The sequence below is a fragment of the Lactuca sativa genome, chromosome 6 (genome assembly GCF_002870075.4).
Source record: "Lactuca sativa cultivar Salinas chromosome 6, Lsat_Salinas_v11, whole genome shotgun sequence".
Classification (NCBI taxonomy): domain Eukaryota; kingdom Viridiplantae; phylum Streptophyta; class Magnoliopsida; order Asterales; family Asteraceae; genus Lactuca; species Lactuca sativa.
In genome coordinates this window covers 4,485,898-4,504,180 of record NC_056628.2, presented here as the reverse complement: position 1 = coordinate 4,504,180, position 18,283 = coordinate 4,485,898, and the positions used below count along the sequence as shown (strand labels likewise).

General features: G+C 37.1%; 1 protein-coding gene across 1 annotated transcript; it reads right to left on the bottom strand.

The window, feature by feature from the left end:
- Positions 1-1,452: 1,452 nt before the first annotated feature.
- On the bottom strand, positions 1,453-17,918 carry LOC111886900 (uncharacterized). Its single transcript, XM_052764837.1, has 3 exons — positions 17,687-17,918; positions 8,373-8,376; positions 1,453-3,817 (listed from the first exon to the last, which is right to left on the bottom strand). The coding sequence occupies exons 1-3, from the start codon at positions 17,916-17,918 to the stop codon at positions 1,453-1,455; spliced, it is 2,601 nt and encodes an 866-aa protein (XP_052620797.1).
- Positions 17,919-18,283: the final 365 nt, after the last annotated feature.

Genomic DNA, 18,283 nt, shown 5'->3' with positions numbered 1-18,283 from the left:
AACCTATTTCTTTAAACAAAGTCCTTTACACTCCTAACATTATGAAAAATCTTGTGGTTGTATGTCAATTTACCATTGATAATGATGTTTCTATTAAATTTGATCCTACTAGTTTTACTTTGAAGGATCTCCAGAGTGGGACATTCTTCTCCTGCCATAATAGCACCGAAGGTCTCTCTCTCTCTCTCTCTCTCTCTCTCTCTCTCTCTTATGGACGTAGGTAACTTTAACCGAACGACATTAAATATTGTGTTCACTTGATTTATGTTTTTAGGAAGTTTTATTTCCACAAGTCCACCGAAGTTTGTTTGATATTTATATGAAGGTGTTTAACTTGTTTTTGTTGTCACCCAACATTATGCACCACTTAGCTCACATAAGATCGTAGTCTAAACTCCACTTGGCACTTGTATAGAGTCTAATTACCCAAAATGCAAAATGCTTGATAATGCTAAATTCGCCAACATGTTATACCTTTACATACAAAATGTTTAATATGAAAGGTCAATGAGCTAGTGCTTTTACTCATCATTATAACCTTCATGGTTTTTATTGTACCATATAACATCATCCACAGAGAGTTACCTAAATCTTTATAGTGCTACGGTTGCAAACTAAATGCTTCTATGAAGTCAACACCTTTGTGTCTGACTTGTGGAATATGATCTTCCCTTTGGTCTCATATATTTGCTCTAACTAAAATATGAAGCTTCATAGTAGGACCACAAGTGTGGAGTGGTTCTAGGGGAAGGGTGGAGAGTAAGCCTGCAGGGTGGTTACGATGTATGGTTGTAGGGACACTGCGGTGTTCAACGTACTGCAGTTGTGGGGACGGGCATATCACAGTCGCGGTGCTAGATACTTGGCCTGCTAGTTGTCAACTTTTTCTTAGGCCTATACCAAATATATTTTAGGTCAACTTGTCCTTATATATAGAGTCCCTCTTGTATGAGTGTAACCCTAATGCGGAAAGCATGTAACGACTATCATTAATAAAATCTCTCTTTAGTTCGTTCGTGAACATAGCTCGAATTCTCTGATCTAATAAAACAAGCTAATTTCTTATGTTCTTTATTTTTTCACATTTTTAATTGTCGTGTGATCGTGTGTTAGTATGCTTATTAAAGTCGTTGATCCTAACACTTTGTCATTGCAATCTAGGTAGCTACGGCTCTTTGTGACTAGCTTTCCGGTTACCATAAAATACCTAGTTAAGGAGTTCTCTAACTCAAACTTTCTATCGAGGGAACTTCCATACAACATGAGATTATATATAGTCCAAAAAAGCCTACAAAGGTTCAACATGATTTTGCAACATATAACTTGAAGTGCTTCAAGAAGCTAGATTATAGTTATCTCCAAGAAAAGCCGTTAACTATAAGCATATAAATAAATTCTTGGAGCATCATGTTTACTTAATAGCCAACATTTATAAACATAGATCTTTCTATATTACTCAACTAATATATACATGTGATCAGATGGACTAGAGACAGCTGTATCCTGATCTGTTGAAGAAGAAGACATTGAGTACAGTGTATCCATCTGCTTGCTCGCTAGATGCCAGTCATCGATGTGTATAAGTTTTCCATGATCCGAATCTTCAAGCCTATTTCCATCAATAACTTGTAATATCCTTTTCGTTTTCCCGAAAAGGAGAACTGCACTTCTGATACTCTTCTCCCTTTCCTCAATCGGACTCTGATGGCATTTGCTGATAATAACATGTTGGAGATTAGTCAAAGCTGCTGTTAAAATATTACAGATCGTGAGAGATATCTTCTCAAATAGTCTTTCACTGGTTTCATGTTTCTCCAACAAGAGCGTTTCACATATTCTATACATGGAATTTGCTGCCAACACCTTCATGGGCCATCGTGATGGGACCTCCTTTAAACACTCGTTCATAAACATCATGCCTTTATCAGCAAATTCCATGAATTTTCCCTTTCCGATATCAGCAAGTAATTTGATAACATCAGTTTCTCCTTGATTTCCAAGCTTACAAAGATCAACGTCTAGCCACCTGTTATAGAGTTCAACTTCCGCCCAGACTATTTCTGCTGTTTTCCTGACATGTTTCAGTTCGGTTTTGTTGTCCATGTAATTTTCTATCTTGCAGACATACTTGAGGCCTTCATCTACACCACAAACTAATTGCTCGATTTGTTGTTGATCAATATTTGGGATTGCAATTGCGATGCTTGTCAATGTCACGATTGGGAGAGCCCAACAATTTGGAGGTTCTCCACAGCCCAACGATGGAACTTTATCACTATCAAACTCTTGGACTCCTTTGAATACATGACTTGAACATTTTGACTGCTCTAAAAGTTTTATAAGATTTCTTGGCTGCTGCTTCTCTCCCATTCTGATCCAGTGAGCAGTGGCATCACTATTGTTTTCCGTCATCAAATCCACCAATCCTTCTTCTCCATCAAGATAAATCACATAATGACTTAGATCCATATTGTCATTATGCCTGAACTCAATCTCCGAGTCACTACAAGACACACTATTATCTCTTGTAATGAACTTGTATAACCTCAAGAACCTCCCGACAAAGAAAATTGAAATAAACCTGATCATCTTGCATGAAAAAACCAGTGCCTTTTGACCACGTATAAACAAACCGAAGATTTGAAATTTTGCACCATGAAGCTGTTTTCTTAAACGCCGATTACAGATTCTGAAATTCAATGGCTGAACCTGCCACATCACCAGCCTCTTTATCCAATACCTTTCCACAACAAACTCACTTACACAAGCCTTTTCTGCCTTTTTTGGACACCTGAAGTTGATAGTCATGAACCATCTAAAAGCTGGTGAAATTGTTCCTACTGCAACTGCGACTGTTTGGCTGATGAGCACAAGGGTAGTCGACCATTTGTAGTCAGAATCTCCATTGCAAAATGTAAAAGACCAAGGCATGAGGCGAGTTCTGAGTATGGATTCTACTAAGATCACCATGTTGAAAAGACAAAAAGCTCCTGAAGCTGAACATGGTGCAGAACGTCCTATTACAAACTGCGGACTAGAGGTATATGCCATCATCCAATACTTGGCTAAATCTTGTGGTAGCCTCTCGGCTATTGATAGATTTCTTCGAGTGAAACAAACTTTTTTGGCTTTTTTGGCTTTCTTTTCGTATGTTATATCCAAATAATACTTTTTAGTTGGGATGGCTATTGATAAAGAACACAAGATTGCAAGTAAAATAAGCATAAGAAGCATGATCACAGCATGTTCTATCCAAAATTCAAAGATAACTCCGGTACCCATTTGTATACAGATGTTGGTGATCGCAGTGATGACAAGAATCCCCAAAGCTATAATGTTCATCATGAGTTCAGTATCTTCCATGATTCCTAAAGAAGGCAGTAAGTTACCCATCACCATACATATGAAGGCCGAGCTGCTGACTTTTGCTAGCTGATCTTGGCGGCGGGGCATGGCGGCATTCAGATCGACAGAAAACTTGATGGCGATTGCTATAACAGTAAGAGTCGTGGCATTGAGGGTGAAGAATTTGCAAGGAAACCAGAATTTTTTGTACCTGAAACCATGCAGGGCATCCATGGCCATGGCTACGGCGCATATTAATGATGCTGCTGCTACATATATGCCTATCCACGGCATCGGATCATTGAATTTTGAGCTGTTCAGGGAACCCTCCGCCGTGCAGCCGCTGTTCAACATCTTGTTTAGTTTGATTTCCCCTCTTTCTTGATTGAATCTGTTCTTGTTCACTCTAGGTTTGTGTTCCAATAAAGTGGTCGACTTCTTTTTTCCTTCATCACCGGTTATTCTTTCCAAACTGTGGAAAAACTGACAACTAGATTATTCTATTTATTATCATTCAAGGGTTTTTGGACTGATCGATAAAATTTCTTCACTCCATTCAAAGTGAAAACGTCAGAACTTACGTACTCCAAGATTCAGGAGCCTTCTCTTTGCTTTGACCAGAGCAGGTTACATGCTGACGTTTACTTACTTAAACACCAATATGATCTGGATTCAATTCATTAAATCTTAATTATACATTTATTCTTATTGATTCGTTTGTATCATGATTATTTGTTGATACATTTTAAGTAACATCATCAGATTATAATATTTTTGGATATTATGTGGTTGTCATTGTCCTTGGATGTTAAAGTCGTCTATTTTCTTGTTTATCTTTGATTACACTTGTGGGGACCACAAAACTCTACTATTTTAGCAATGTCAGGCCAAATATAGTTTAAATATAGACTTTAAAACTAGATTATGACTCGCGTTAAATGCGGAAGAACTTATAAAAAATCATATAAAGTTATAAAAAATCGACACAATAAAAAAAATGATAAAGTAACCTAAAAAAATTAATATCATTAAACAAAATAAAACATGAGTTGGCGACTAAAATATATTTCTACTTGGCACAGTCACTATCTCAAAATCTGAATGAAATGAAAATACTTCTTGAGAAACGATGTGCCGGAACAACATACTGTAACGACCCAAAAATCACGACTAAAAATTTCTTTTAAAACATTACTAAAACCATATTTACAAAACTGTATCATAAGTCATAACATAATTTTTAGAGTATTAATTCAAAACATAATCTCATTATCAGAGTCAAACATTCCCAGGCTAACTGACTATGGTGTGTGCACTGCAATCTTTCCGAGCTCCTCTTTTGAAAAATGAGTACCTGAAACCAAAACTGAAAACCGTAAGCACGAAGCTTAGTGAGCTCCTCCAATCTACCACATACCATGCAATAACATATAAAGCACATACTGGGCCTTGCCCACTGCATCGTACCGAGGTCCGGACTAACTGGGGCCTTGCCCCCTGCATCGGACCGAAGTCCGGAAACTGACTGGGACCTTGTCCCCTGCATCAGACCGAAGTCCGGACTAACTGGGGCCTTGCCCCCTGCATCGGACCGAAGTCCGGAACTAACTGAACATCACATAACATAAACATATCAACTAGCATGAACACACATATACTGCATATTGCATCGGGCCGTAGCCCGGAACACATAACACATAAATCATGTCTGAGCCACGAAGGCATCAAACATACTAACTACTGCATCAGATCAAAATCCGGAAACTACTGCTAGCTAAACGGGCCTGCATTGTGGCCTTAGACCCGTTCCTACTGGAAGGAAACTCACTTGAACTGCTGAGCTTCGCCGATAATCCTCTGGCTGCTGATCGACAATCCCCTGAGTCGCTTCTCCTCCAGCTCTCCGAGCTACCAATATCAATATGACACTTAGTCTGACAGTCCTCTAAAAGTCAACAAGGTCAACTCTGGTCAAAGTCAAAGTCCTGGTCAAAGTCAACCTTCCAGGTCAACCCTACTCGCCGAGTTCATATGCTCCGGGTCTTTCTATTCGCGACTCGACTCGCCGAGTCAGTCCATGACTCGCCGAGTCCAACTATTTCCGAGTCCTGACCTGTCCAACTCGCTGAGTCTCCACCCGACTCATTGATTCGAATCTCAACTCGAAGGGATTGGGGTTTCGCGACCTGACTCGCCGAGTCCACTAATAGACTCGCCGAGTCTAAGGCAATCTTCAACCAAGTCGTCGAGTTGTTCTTCCAACTCGCCGAGTTCATGCTTAACTTCATCCGACTCGACGAGTTGTTCATCCCACTCGTCGAGTCCCTCCTCATCTTCATGCTACTCGCCGAGTCCACTCGAAGGACTCGCCGAGTCCATTCAGATCTACATACATGCAGAGGAATTTTGAGTCATGCATGGACTCCAAACTGTAGATCCACTCTTCTAAAGCCTATTCCTTACGTACAGTGGCAAACTTTACGTGTAGCTAACAAGATCTAGGCTCAAATCACTATAAACTAGGGTTTGAGACAAAGGGGCTTAACAATCAACCCATAGACTGATGCTTTATGATTCTCTAGGCCAAGATACACATAGATCTGAAGTAGCAACTTCAGATATGGGCTTCTAACTCGAAATGGTTCATAAACTTGTCCTAGAAGCCCCAAATCCCATGATAAAGGTTGATCTATATGCAAAAGAGGGAAGGTAGCGACTCATTACCTTCAAAATCTCTGGAAGACCTCACAAACTCTGGATCTACTGCCAATTCTTGAATCCCCAATGTGTGCCTTCCTCCTTCTTCCTTCAAATCACCCAAATTGGCAAGAAAGCTTGATTGAGCAACAATGGAGGCTTAGGGTTTCTGGTTCTAGACTATAGGGCCGCAAATGAGCCCTAGGGAAGAGATTAAGATGCTTAAATAGGGTACCAAGTCCCGAAATTAGGGTTTCCCAACCCAGACCTGACTCGTCGAGTCCACTTGCCGACTCGCCGAGTCGGTCACTTGCTTTACACCCGGATCCCACTCTGACTCGCCGAGTTCCTCCCTGGACTCGACGAGTCAACCCTCTTTAACTTAGGGTTTTTCCTTTCCTTTCTTGACCTTTCTGATTTCGGGTGTTACACATACTTAATCGTATTTCCTTTAAAAAAAATTAAGGAGATTGTTTCGATAATCTCAACATTCATGTGAATCGGCATTGTAATTACTAACATCGATTTTAACTCATTCATTATGTATGAAAACCCAAATACCCCACAAACGATCTCTACCTATAGAAAAATATCTCAATTTTCTATCAAACTTGGTAAGTCTCGATGCATTCGAGTTGAGATCATTAATAATAGAAGGTGCATATATCACTAATTAATCTTCTAAATGTACATCGAATTGCAATATGTCATTGTTAGACAATAAAATGTAAACCACATATGATGGATGAGTGATCTTGTGCATCATTACTTTTATTGCTTGAAGTGTACTCCATAATTGATTTGATAAATTGAAGTGATTTGATAAGTCCAATTGACAATTAGTAAGCAAAACATCATGTAATAGCTGTCTTTCAATGTGTGTCAAGTAAAAAAATTGATATTGTATACACAAAAAGAATAAAATCACTAAACTTGTGTATTTCTCGGTATCTTGATTCCGATATTAGAGAGCTTTGATGTTCACAGTGAATAACAGTAATCGTTAAGGAAGTCATATACAATATATACAACAGAAGTTTAAAGACAATTTTGGAAATTATTACCCATATATTATAGATGTCAACAAAATCGTTTTTATACTTAATTTCAAAGGATGCATAAATAGATTATATATTATTTACTATTAAATCAACCTAAAAGTATAATAAGATCATACCAAAATATTTTAAAATCATATCAAAATTAATCCGATTCTTATAGCATAATATTTAAAAAAATCATAATCATCTCTAATATATAAAAATGATATTTTCGTAATTAGTATCAAATCCAAAGATAATTAACTTCGATTTTGTTAAAATTAATTAAAATTAAAAGTTAATATACATCTAAAAAATTATACCAAAAATATTCAACATCATACCAAAATTAATAAAGATTTTATAATATTTTCATTAAAATAAAAAAATGATATCATACCATATTTAAATAGACTCTTAACATATCTTTCAAATTATAATTAAATAATATCGATAAAATAAAAGTTATATCATTTAAAATTTTGTTTTTCTAAATGTTAATAAAATTTTAAAATAACCAACAGATTAAACATAATTTCATCTTTAGTTATAACTAATTTAAATAACTAAGTTTACACTAAAATTCTAATTTGACACTATGTTTATTTTTATCTTAAATTTGATACTGTGTTTTTCAATTTTTTACAATTCTGACCACTTGACCGTTCAACCCGATTGGCTGCTGACGTGACATGATGACGTGACAAGCTGACATGACATGTCAAAATTGAATTTATTTCCCACAAAAGACACTAAGTTATTGTTTTTTTTTTGAAATTTTGACACTAAATGTAATTTTTTTTCAAGTTTTGACACTCTGCATTTTTATTCCAAATCGAACATCATTTTATCCAATTTTATTCAATGTTGACCATTTTCTATTTGAAATCATATAAATATATTTTTATTACATTTTAGACCATATAAATATATTTTTTTTGTTTAAAACCCACATTTTTATTTAAATAAAAGTTTTTTTTTTCTATTATTATTTTTACATTCAAAGCATAATGTTATGCATAAATATGCATTACTTATATCATGAGAACAAAACTAACCATAAGCTTCGAATAAGATGCAAAAATTTCACAGGTTGCAAACCTGACATCTGGGGCTTGATCGAATAGCCAAATAGCTAAAAATGTCTCTAATCATATTTTTATAATTTTAGATTAAAACCTTTTGCTATTTCAGATTAACAAAAATAATTCTTTGAAGATCGAATCTCGCACAAACCAAAAAATAAAATTTTTTTGTTTTATAAAGACGTATACACAAATAGCAAAGTACTTTGCTATAAATAAAAAAAATGAAAAAAAAAACTATAAACCATACACTTGCACCAAAAGCCAAGAAAAACACCAAATTTTCACAAAGGAATCTGAAACTAACCAAATCAGTTAGCAAAAATGACCCAAAACAAAGGATTAATGTGTGTTATTGTATAAAATTAACGAAAATGTCCCTATACTGTTTCCTAATAGATCGATATACTCCATCACAATCAGTTTATGCCATAATTCTATTGCAAATTGAATGAAAAGAAACAAATAAATGTTCCTAATTCTCAATAAATAATAAGGAATGAGAGCTGATTAACGATTTTCAACAAATAATTAGAAAACAGGAAGTGTGATTTTATATTAAATTCAAATAATTGTCAAAAATAGATGAATTAGATGCATATTTAATGAGATTTGATTAAATGATGGTTTTGAACATTATAAGGGTCAACGATTTTAAATGATTTAAAGATATTACTTCCTTAATTAACATTTTAATCATAAATGTCGAAATCCAAAAAAATAATTATTTCCTTAATCAACATTTGAAAGGATTTAAAAAAATCCTATTAACATTGATGACATCATCAAATTGATCTAAGGGTGGAAAACTATAAGGAAAAGCCAATCAACAAACCTGATTTTTGAAGATGATGTAATCAGGTTTCTCTTTTAATATATATAGAGATTAAAGATAACATAATTATTGATATGCTTATTTAATGAGTTTTTTTAAAAAAGAAAAAACTAATCAGGTTTAAATTTTGAAGCCAAAAACTATAAATAATGGAATTAAATTATGAACAATATTAATTAGGGTTAATGATGACATAGATCATCAAAAGATGTCTTGAAGGAGATGCTTGCTTCAATTTGTAGAGATTTGTGTGAAGCCAAAGCAGAGGTGTGATAATTGGAGATGCAAGGAAGAGGCAATACACAAATTCTAAGAATACATGAGAAAAAGGAACCACATTATGGTGCTACATTCTGTTATGAAACACAAAACATCAATTGAAGCACAACCATTGACATGAGGAAGAAGAGGATTAAGGAATTTTGGTTTAAGAGAAAAAATAGAGGAGAAAGATGGGGGTGGTTATTCATGTTTTTGGCTAGATTTATGGAGAAACCGATGTCTCATATATAAATAAAATGATATGCTTTAATTGATAACATAATTGTTGATTTTAAAGATTCTATAATTAAATCTAATTATTCCCGAATTGTGAAATATATTTTCGAAAGTATGAATAGATTCTATAATTAAATATGAATAGATTCTATAATTAAAGATTCTATAATTTAATGTAATTGTGTTTGAAATGTAATTGGTAAATTTAAAGATTCTATAATTAAATGTTTGAATTCTATGTTGAGAAGATGAGGTCATCAATTTGATCTAATGGTGAAAATCAGATGATTGAAATACAATCAAGGGCCTTGATTGCTTCATTGGTGAATTAAGGGTTCTCTTTTAATAATATTTAGAGATGATCATGTAATTTATTCACTATTGATAATTTCATTTCCTTTAAATCGTAGATAGTAACCCCTATAAAATATGTGGTCCGTGCTGTGGGTATTTACTTTATGTTTTTAATAAAAGTTCCAAAGAAACATTCGGTTGTTTAAGATGTTAATGTCGAGGTACTTCTAGCAGTAAGGGTATTCATGGATGGTTAACCGAACTAAATGTTAGATGACCACAAAACAAGTTAAGCACTTCAGACAAATATCAAACCAAACTTCAGTGAACTTATGGAAATAAAACTTCTGAAAATGTACATCAAGTCAACACAATATTTAACGTGGTTCGGTCAAGGTGACCTACATCCACAGGCAAACGAGAGAGAGAGGGAGAGAGAGAGAGAGAATTTTATTAACTTTCAAAAACAATTACAAGCACACACAAAGATTACACCTCACTTGAGCTCTCAAAACAAAAGAATCACTCTTGCTTACTAACTGTTCCAAAGGAGTGCTCTCAACCTCAGAATGATTACTCTCTTGAAATTTCTACACTTTTCAATGATGGGATATGAGCTTATTTATACTTGAGGGATCAGAACTAAAACCCTAATGGACCAAGCCTGTTGGCCCATAGGCCCATGAAAGGTGTCAACCAATCATAATTCGTCATGCAACATCTTCTGGAACATTTATCCTAGTATGAGCATCACATGATGGAGCATCATGATCCATAGTGCCATATCAAGATGCAAGAGTGGCACATCAAGATCACCATGGCATATCAACCATCATGGTGACACATCAAGCAATAACCCTTGAGCATCTTCAACTTCTGAGCTTCCTTAAACAATCTTGAACATCAGAGGGGACTTCATAGCATACAACTCATCAAGGAACATAAATGGCACATCTACCTTCAAAATGGCACTTCTTCCTCCAAAATGGCATATCTAGACTATGAGTGGCGCTTCCACATTATGGATGACGCTTCTTCATCCATAATGGCGCTTCCACCTCATGAATGACATATCATATCACTATGTGGCATCTCTTATCACTTTGGTATATCCTGTTACTTGGTGACATATCATGTCACTTCATGGCATATTAAGTCACTTTGTGGCATCTCGTGTCACATTGGCATATGATGTCACTTGGTGGCATATCATATCACTTTGTGGCATATCAAGTCATTTGGTGGCATATCAAGTCACTTTGTGGCATATCCTGGTTCCAAAGTGGCACATCCAAGCATATGATGGCGCATCTTGATAATGGATGGCGCATCCATGCACCAGGATGCTCCATTCCACTTTCAGGTGCTCCATACCCCCTTTTAGAACATTCGTTCCTTTGTTAAGAGATCCATTCCCTTCTCAGATGATCCATTCCTTTCTCACATGCTCCATGAATCCTAAGTGCTATTGAGTTCCAAGTGCTCCATGTTGGACAAGACTTCATACACTAACAATCACCCACTTGAAGGCTTGAACAACTTCATCTGCCATTCAAAGTCTTCATCATTCTTCTCAATCTCTCTCTCCCTCTCTCTACGCCAACCCCATCCTCAAAATCTTGGAAGGGCGGTTGAAGCCATGCCTTGCTTCAACTTTTCAGTGGTACACACCTTAGTACATGTAACGCCCGTAGATTAGGGCTAGTCAATTTAGAGACGATAAGTGTCAAAAATGAATTTTTGATAGAATATTATTTAGAATGAATAATCTTAACTAAGTTGTAGCATATGTTACAAGGTTTCCGTGCATATAAAGAACGCCGAAATCCGAGTTATAACGAAGAAGTTATGACCTGTCGAAGTTTCGCAACAGAACCAGCACGACACAGCGAGACGTAAATAGTGAAATTACGTTAGAGAGATATTTAGCCCTAGTGATCTAAACGAAAGTCGTAGAGTTTGTTAAACCGAGAGCGTGTGCCCAAATCTGACTTTGTATGGGAAGTTATGATTTTTCTAAGTTTCAATTTAGCAGTTTGCAGCCCGAAAATCGAATTCGAGATCGAGTGATTGTTGGTCGAAACAATCTAAATGAGAATCGAAGATCTCGTCGATAGTAGTCCAATGGTAAAAAGACAGACGAAAACGGACGTCGGATGAAGAAGTTATGAATTTATAACGAAGTTTTCCTGTCCCGGCCTACTAAAAATAAGTAATAGAAATAAACTCAAAATTAGCCGACGGAGTCTAAATGAAAGTTATAGAGCTTAGTCTCACCTACCCGTGGATATAAAGAACGTCAAAAATGGAGCTCGTATGTGAAAGTTACGCAAGTTTGAAGTCTGCTTAATTGAGTACGCCCAGCGTACTCGAAACTGCCTCAGCTACGCATGCAATGATGTCACTCGAGTACATACGCATGCAATGACATCGCGTACGCCCAACGTAAGGCCTAATACGCCCAGTGTACCTAGATTTACGCCCAACGTAATCCCAGATTCAGCACCCTATAAATAGAATGCGGGGCAGCCGATTCCTTTGCTCATTTTCTCTTCTCTCTCCCGTTTTGCCTCGATTTCCGTGCAAGAAATATCCTGAAGACCCGGTATCATTACCGAGCCCTAAAGCAAGTCCCGAAGCCCCAAAGATCCCAAGAAGTGAAATTTCCAAGCCGAAGCTTTGCCTGCGAGAAGCCCGGTTTTTGTGAAGATCTCCCGGTTTCACCGAAGAATACTACTTCTATAAGCCGTAGTGCTGTCTGATCATCCTCTGATCAAGTGAGTGTATAGTTACTTTCTTCTAACACAAATATAAAGTATTAGCTATGAAATACGTGCTATGTGTTATATATTATTTGTCTATTTGAGATGGGCTTGGAGTTGATGTACTGGTGTTAAATGATTTAAACTGTGTTTGTATTTATATCTACAAAAATGTTGGGTAGAACATGGGTAGATGGAATAGTTGGTGACGATGCGACTTCGTGCCTATTGAGTAATCTGTGGTGACGATGCGACTTCGTGCCTATTGAGTAAAGCCTTGGCGACGATGCGACTTCGTACCTATTGAGTAAGCTTTGGTGACGATGCGACTTCGTGCCTATTTGATAAACCTTGGTGACGATGTGACTTCGTGCCTGTTGAGAAAACCTTGGTGACTATGGAGTTAGCGCCTGATAGCCATGGATTTAGTATCTGATAGATAAACTTTGGCAGCAATGGACTTCGTGCCAATTCCTTAGGTAAATCCTTAGGAATGAATGAATGAAGGATAATTGGTTCTTAGGGTAAAACCTTAAGAAATAAAGGAGATAATGGGGATGGGTATTTGGGTTGATTGTTTGATGATTGAATATAATATATGTATTCTTGTGGGTTGAAAACCCTATATGTTCACCAGGCTCTCAAGCCTGACCCACTCAGTTTTCTTTGTATCATAGGTATCAATACGAAGACATATTTCACTAAGGGATTAAAGGAGATGTAAATCATTAGTGTAAATAAATGTAAGTTCTGTTTATGCTTATGTGTCTGTATCGAAACATGACATCCCGAGATTTTGTTATATAATGAAAATACATTCTCTTTGAGAAACGTTTTGATAAATTCTTATCATATTTTGTTTTGGGGACAAATTCCGCAACAGTTTTCTTTAAACGATTACTCTGATTTTAAAAACAAAGCATAAACAAATCAGTCTTTTCTGGCCGTGAAATTAGGGATGTCACAGTTGCTATCAGAGCATTAGTTTAAGCGAACTAGGAATTTTGTAGGAAATTTCTAGACTTAAACTTAGAATGCTAAGCGAAGATTGTGAGATGTGTGTCTGTTATATTTTAGACACGAGCACTAGTTTATTTTATGAGAGTTACCTAAAATTCTTTTATGTGCTAAATGCTATATGTTGCCATATATGATATTATTTGTTCGGATCTATGGTCAGTTGCCGACCAGATCGGGAAACCTTATGTGTTTAGGATTCTAAGTGTATGTCTACAATATTAGAACTAGCATGTAAACGTTTTGGAGTGATAAGGATGATATATGTATCTATCGTGAATGAGGATCTAAATTCACCTTATTCGGTGTATAGATCAAGAATGGCAAGAACTAGAAGCGGAGTTGGAAACACAAATGAGAACAGGAATCAACCACCAGTGATTGAGAAAATACCTTTTGTAGTTGCAACACCTGATCCAATGATGATGACTGGTGTATAAGCAATTATGTAGGCGATGTTGGATCGTCAAATGGAGGAGACCAGGCGATTGCTTTGACAAAATCATGAAGAACTGTCAATTCAAGTGTAAGAGCTCGAAGTAAATGGAGGTAATTCGGAAGGAGGAAACTACAGTGGGACCGTTGGTCAAGCCAACCCACCAATAGTTCGCCGAAACAACTAGGATGAAGGAAATGATGGACGTGGATGCAAGTACAAGGATTTCATGGCATCCAAACCACCGTGTCTTTCTGGGAGCCCGAAACCAGTGCAAGTCATGGACTGGATCTCCGAGATGGAGACAATGTTTGAAAGTTGCGAGTGTAGCAACAGACAGAAGACCGCTCTTGAAATTCCTCTGTTAAAATCCGGAGTACTGAGCTGGTGGAAGTTACTGGCTGGTTCGATGCCCAAGGGGGAAGCTAGCAAGATGTCTTGGGAAGAGTTCGTAGATCAACTGGAAATGCAATACTGCTCTGAGCAGGATCTTCTGGAAATCAACAATGAGTTCCAGATTCTGAAGAAGGGAAAATTGAGCGTCACTGAATACGCTACAAGATTTACAGAGAAGATGAAGCTTATTCCATACCTAATTCCAACTGAACTTTCCAAGGTCAACAAGTTTGCCAATAGTTTACCAGCGGACTTTAGTCCGATAGTCAAGCAAGCAACCACTCTGAAAGCCGCCATCTAGGCAGCCAAAAATGTTGAGACCCAAATAAAAGAAAAGGGTCTGGAGAGAGCTGAAGTTGGAGAGAAAAGGAAGCATGAAGGATCTTCAATGATCAACAAAGAAACCAAAATCTCAAAATCTGGAGGAAGGGATGAAGCTAAGTGGTGTGAGAAGTGTAAAAAGAAACACATCGGGAAGTGTAGCAAGGAGACGACCTGCTACAAATGTGGGAAGACAGGTCGTTTCGCCAACAAATGTTCAACTAACAAGAAGGTGTGCTACGGATGTAACGAAGAAGGGCATATTTCTAGAGACTGCCCAAAGAAAAACGCATCGCCACAGCCAAGGGCTTTCCACATGCTCCTCGACGAAGCAGAAAACAATGGGAGGATTAAAAGATGAAGACTTCATATCAATATATAAAGTCTGTATCTGGAAGTGTAGCCTATTAGAGGCATAGTATAGGGTGAACTTGAACCTTTGCGTAATCATTTCAAGAAATAATATAAACCCTGGTTTTCTTATCTGATGTGTTGAATGATTATATGATTTATGTATGGTGACTTGGTTGACTGCGAGACAATACTTGGGACGAGTATGAGTAGGTGTGAATAGTAGTAGAGATCTATACTATTGGAAGCACAAGACTCACGCTTGGATCAGGGAAAGTCACAAGGTTACCAAGAAGCTAGTGATTGGTCTCGTTTTATTCAAGTATGTCATTACCATTGTTTCGATAATGACTAGTAAGATGGTTGTTATTCCGACCCTAGTGGTCATATCAAATTGAGTCCGACTACGATGAGTTTGTTATGTGGTTCGGAGAACAAAGTTCGATGTAACATCTGACTTAAGTCAGAAGATTGGAATCATTTTACAAGTCCTATTTCGTTGATGATTCTGGGACGTAATCATCCTAAGGGGGTGATAATTATAACGCCCGTAGATTAGGGCTAGTCAATTTAGCGACGATAAGCGTCAAAAATGACTTTTTGATAGAATATTATTTAGAATGAATAATCTTAACTAAGTTGTAGCCGATGTCACAAGGTTTCCGTGCATATATAGAACGCCGAAATCCGAGTTATAACGAAGAAGTTATGACCTGTCGAAGTTTCGCTACAGAACCGACACGACACAACGCGACGTAAATAATGAAATTACGTTAGAGTGATATTTAGCACTAGTGATCTAAATGAAATTCATAGAGTTCGTTAAATCGAGAGCGTGCGTAAAAAGAATGCCCAAATCTAACTTCGTATGGGGAAGTTATGTTTTTTCTAAGTTTCAGCTTAGCAGTATGCAACCCGAAACTCGAATTCGAGATCGAGTGATTGCTGGTCGAAACAATCTAAACAAGAATCGAAGATCTCGTCGATAGTAGTCCAATGGTAAAAAGACAGACGAAAACGGACGTCAGATGAAGAAGTTATGAATTTGTAACGGAGTTTTCCTGTCGCGACCTACTAAAAATAAATAATAAAAATAATGTCAAAAGTAATCGACAGAGTCTAAATGAAAGATGTAGAGCTTAGTCTCACCTACGTGTGGATATAAAGAACGTCAAAAACGGAGCTCGTATGCGAAAGTTACGCAAGTTTGAAGTCTGCTTAATCGAGTACGCCCAACGTAATTTTGGAGTACGCCCAGCGTAGTCGGAACCGCCTCAGCTACGCATGAAATGACGTTACTTGAGTACATACGCATGCAATGACGTCGCGTACGCCCAGCGTACCTAGATTTACACCCAGGTAATCCCAGATTTAGCACCCTATAAATAGAATGGGGGCAGCCGATTCCTTTGCTCATTTTCTCTTCTCTCTCCCGTTTTGCCTCGATTTTCGTGCAAGAAATATCCTGAAGACCCGGTATCATTACCAAGCCCTGAAGCAAGTCACGAAGCCCCAAAGATCCCAAGAAGTGAAATTTCCAAGACGAAGCTCTGCCTGCATGAAGCCCGGTTTTTGTGAAGATCTCCCGGTTTCACCGAAGAATACTACTTCTATAAGCCGTAGTGTTGTCCGATCATCTTCTGATCAAGTGAGTGTATAGTTACTTTCTTCTAACACATAAATATAAAGTATTAGCTATGAAATACGTGCTATGTGTTATATATTATTTGTCTATTTGAGATGGGCTTGGAGTTGATGTTTTTATACTGGTGTTAAATGATTTAAACTGTGTTTGTATTTATATCTACAAAAATGTTGGGTAGAATATGGGTAGACGGAATAGTTGGTGATGATGCGACTTCGTGCCTATTGTAAGCTTTGGTGACGATGCGACTTTGTGCCTATTGAGTAAAGCCTTGGTGACGATGCGACTTCGTGCCTATTGAGTAAGCTTTGGTGACGATGCGACTTCGTGCCTATTTGATAAACCTTAGTGACGATGTGACTTCGTGCATGTTGAGAAAACCTTGGTGACTATGGAGTTAGCGCCTGATAGCCATGGATTTAGTATCTGATAGATAAACTTTGGCAGCAATGGACTTCGTGCCAATTCCTTAGGTAAATCCTTAGGAATGAATGAATGAACGATAATTGGTTCTTAGGGTAAAACCTTAAGAAATAAAGGAGATAATGGGGATGGGTATTTGGGTTGATTGTTCGATGATTGAATATAATATATGTATTATTGTGGGTTGAAAACCCTATATGCTCACCAGGCTCCCAAGCCTGACCCACTCAGTTTTCTTTGTATCACAAGTATCAATACGAAGACATATTTCACTAAGGGATTAAAGGAGGTGTAAATCATTAGTGTAAATAAATGTAAGTTCTGTTTATGCTTATGTGTCTGTATCGGAACATGACATCTCAGGATTTTGTTATATAATTAAAATACATTCTCTTTGAGAAACTTTTTGATAAATTCTTATCATATTTTGTTTTGGGGACAAATTCCGTAACAGTTTTCTTTAAACGATTACTCTAATTTTAAAAATAAAGCATAAACAAATCGGTCTTTTCTGGCCGTGAAATTAGGGTTGTCGTAGTACATTCATCTGTTGAGTTCTCCATACTAAGGACTTTCTTCAGCTTAGTATCCCCTGAGTTCATTGTCTTGAACTCTCTAGTCAACTGCATCTTAAGCTCATTGATCTTCTGTGTGTTGGAGCCAGCAATCAACACGTCATCAACATTTAATTCGAGGATGATGTATGATGAGGTTAACTTCTTCAAGTAACAATCATGATCAACCTCACGTCTTCTAAACCCACTCCTCCTCATGAAGTTATCAAAATTTAAGTATCATTGTTTAGAAGTTTGCTTCATGCCATACATGTTTTCTTTCTTCTTGAACACCAGCTTTTTCTTACCAGCTGTAAGAGCACTTTCTGGGTGTTCCTTCAAGAGGTCTCCTTCCAGGTTATCATCAAGGATATCAGTTGTATTCACATCGAGGTGCTCTAGATGGAAATTTTCAGAGGCTACTGCATTTAACATAAAAGTAATTGTAGTCATCTTTGCAACTGGAGAATCGTCCTCTCTCTTCTGTTGTATTCCCTTGACCGCCAATCTTCCATTTCAAGTTTTACCGTCATCTATCTCATCCTTAACCCGAAACATCTTACTGTTCTTCAGTCTGCTCAACT

Bases quoted from the DNA above. Each gene is read 5' to 3' on its own strand.
- LOC111886900 (XM_052764837.1), bottom strand. From the start codon at position 17,918: ATGAGGAGGAGTGGGTTTAGAAGACGTGAGGTTGATCATGATTGTTAC.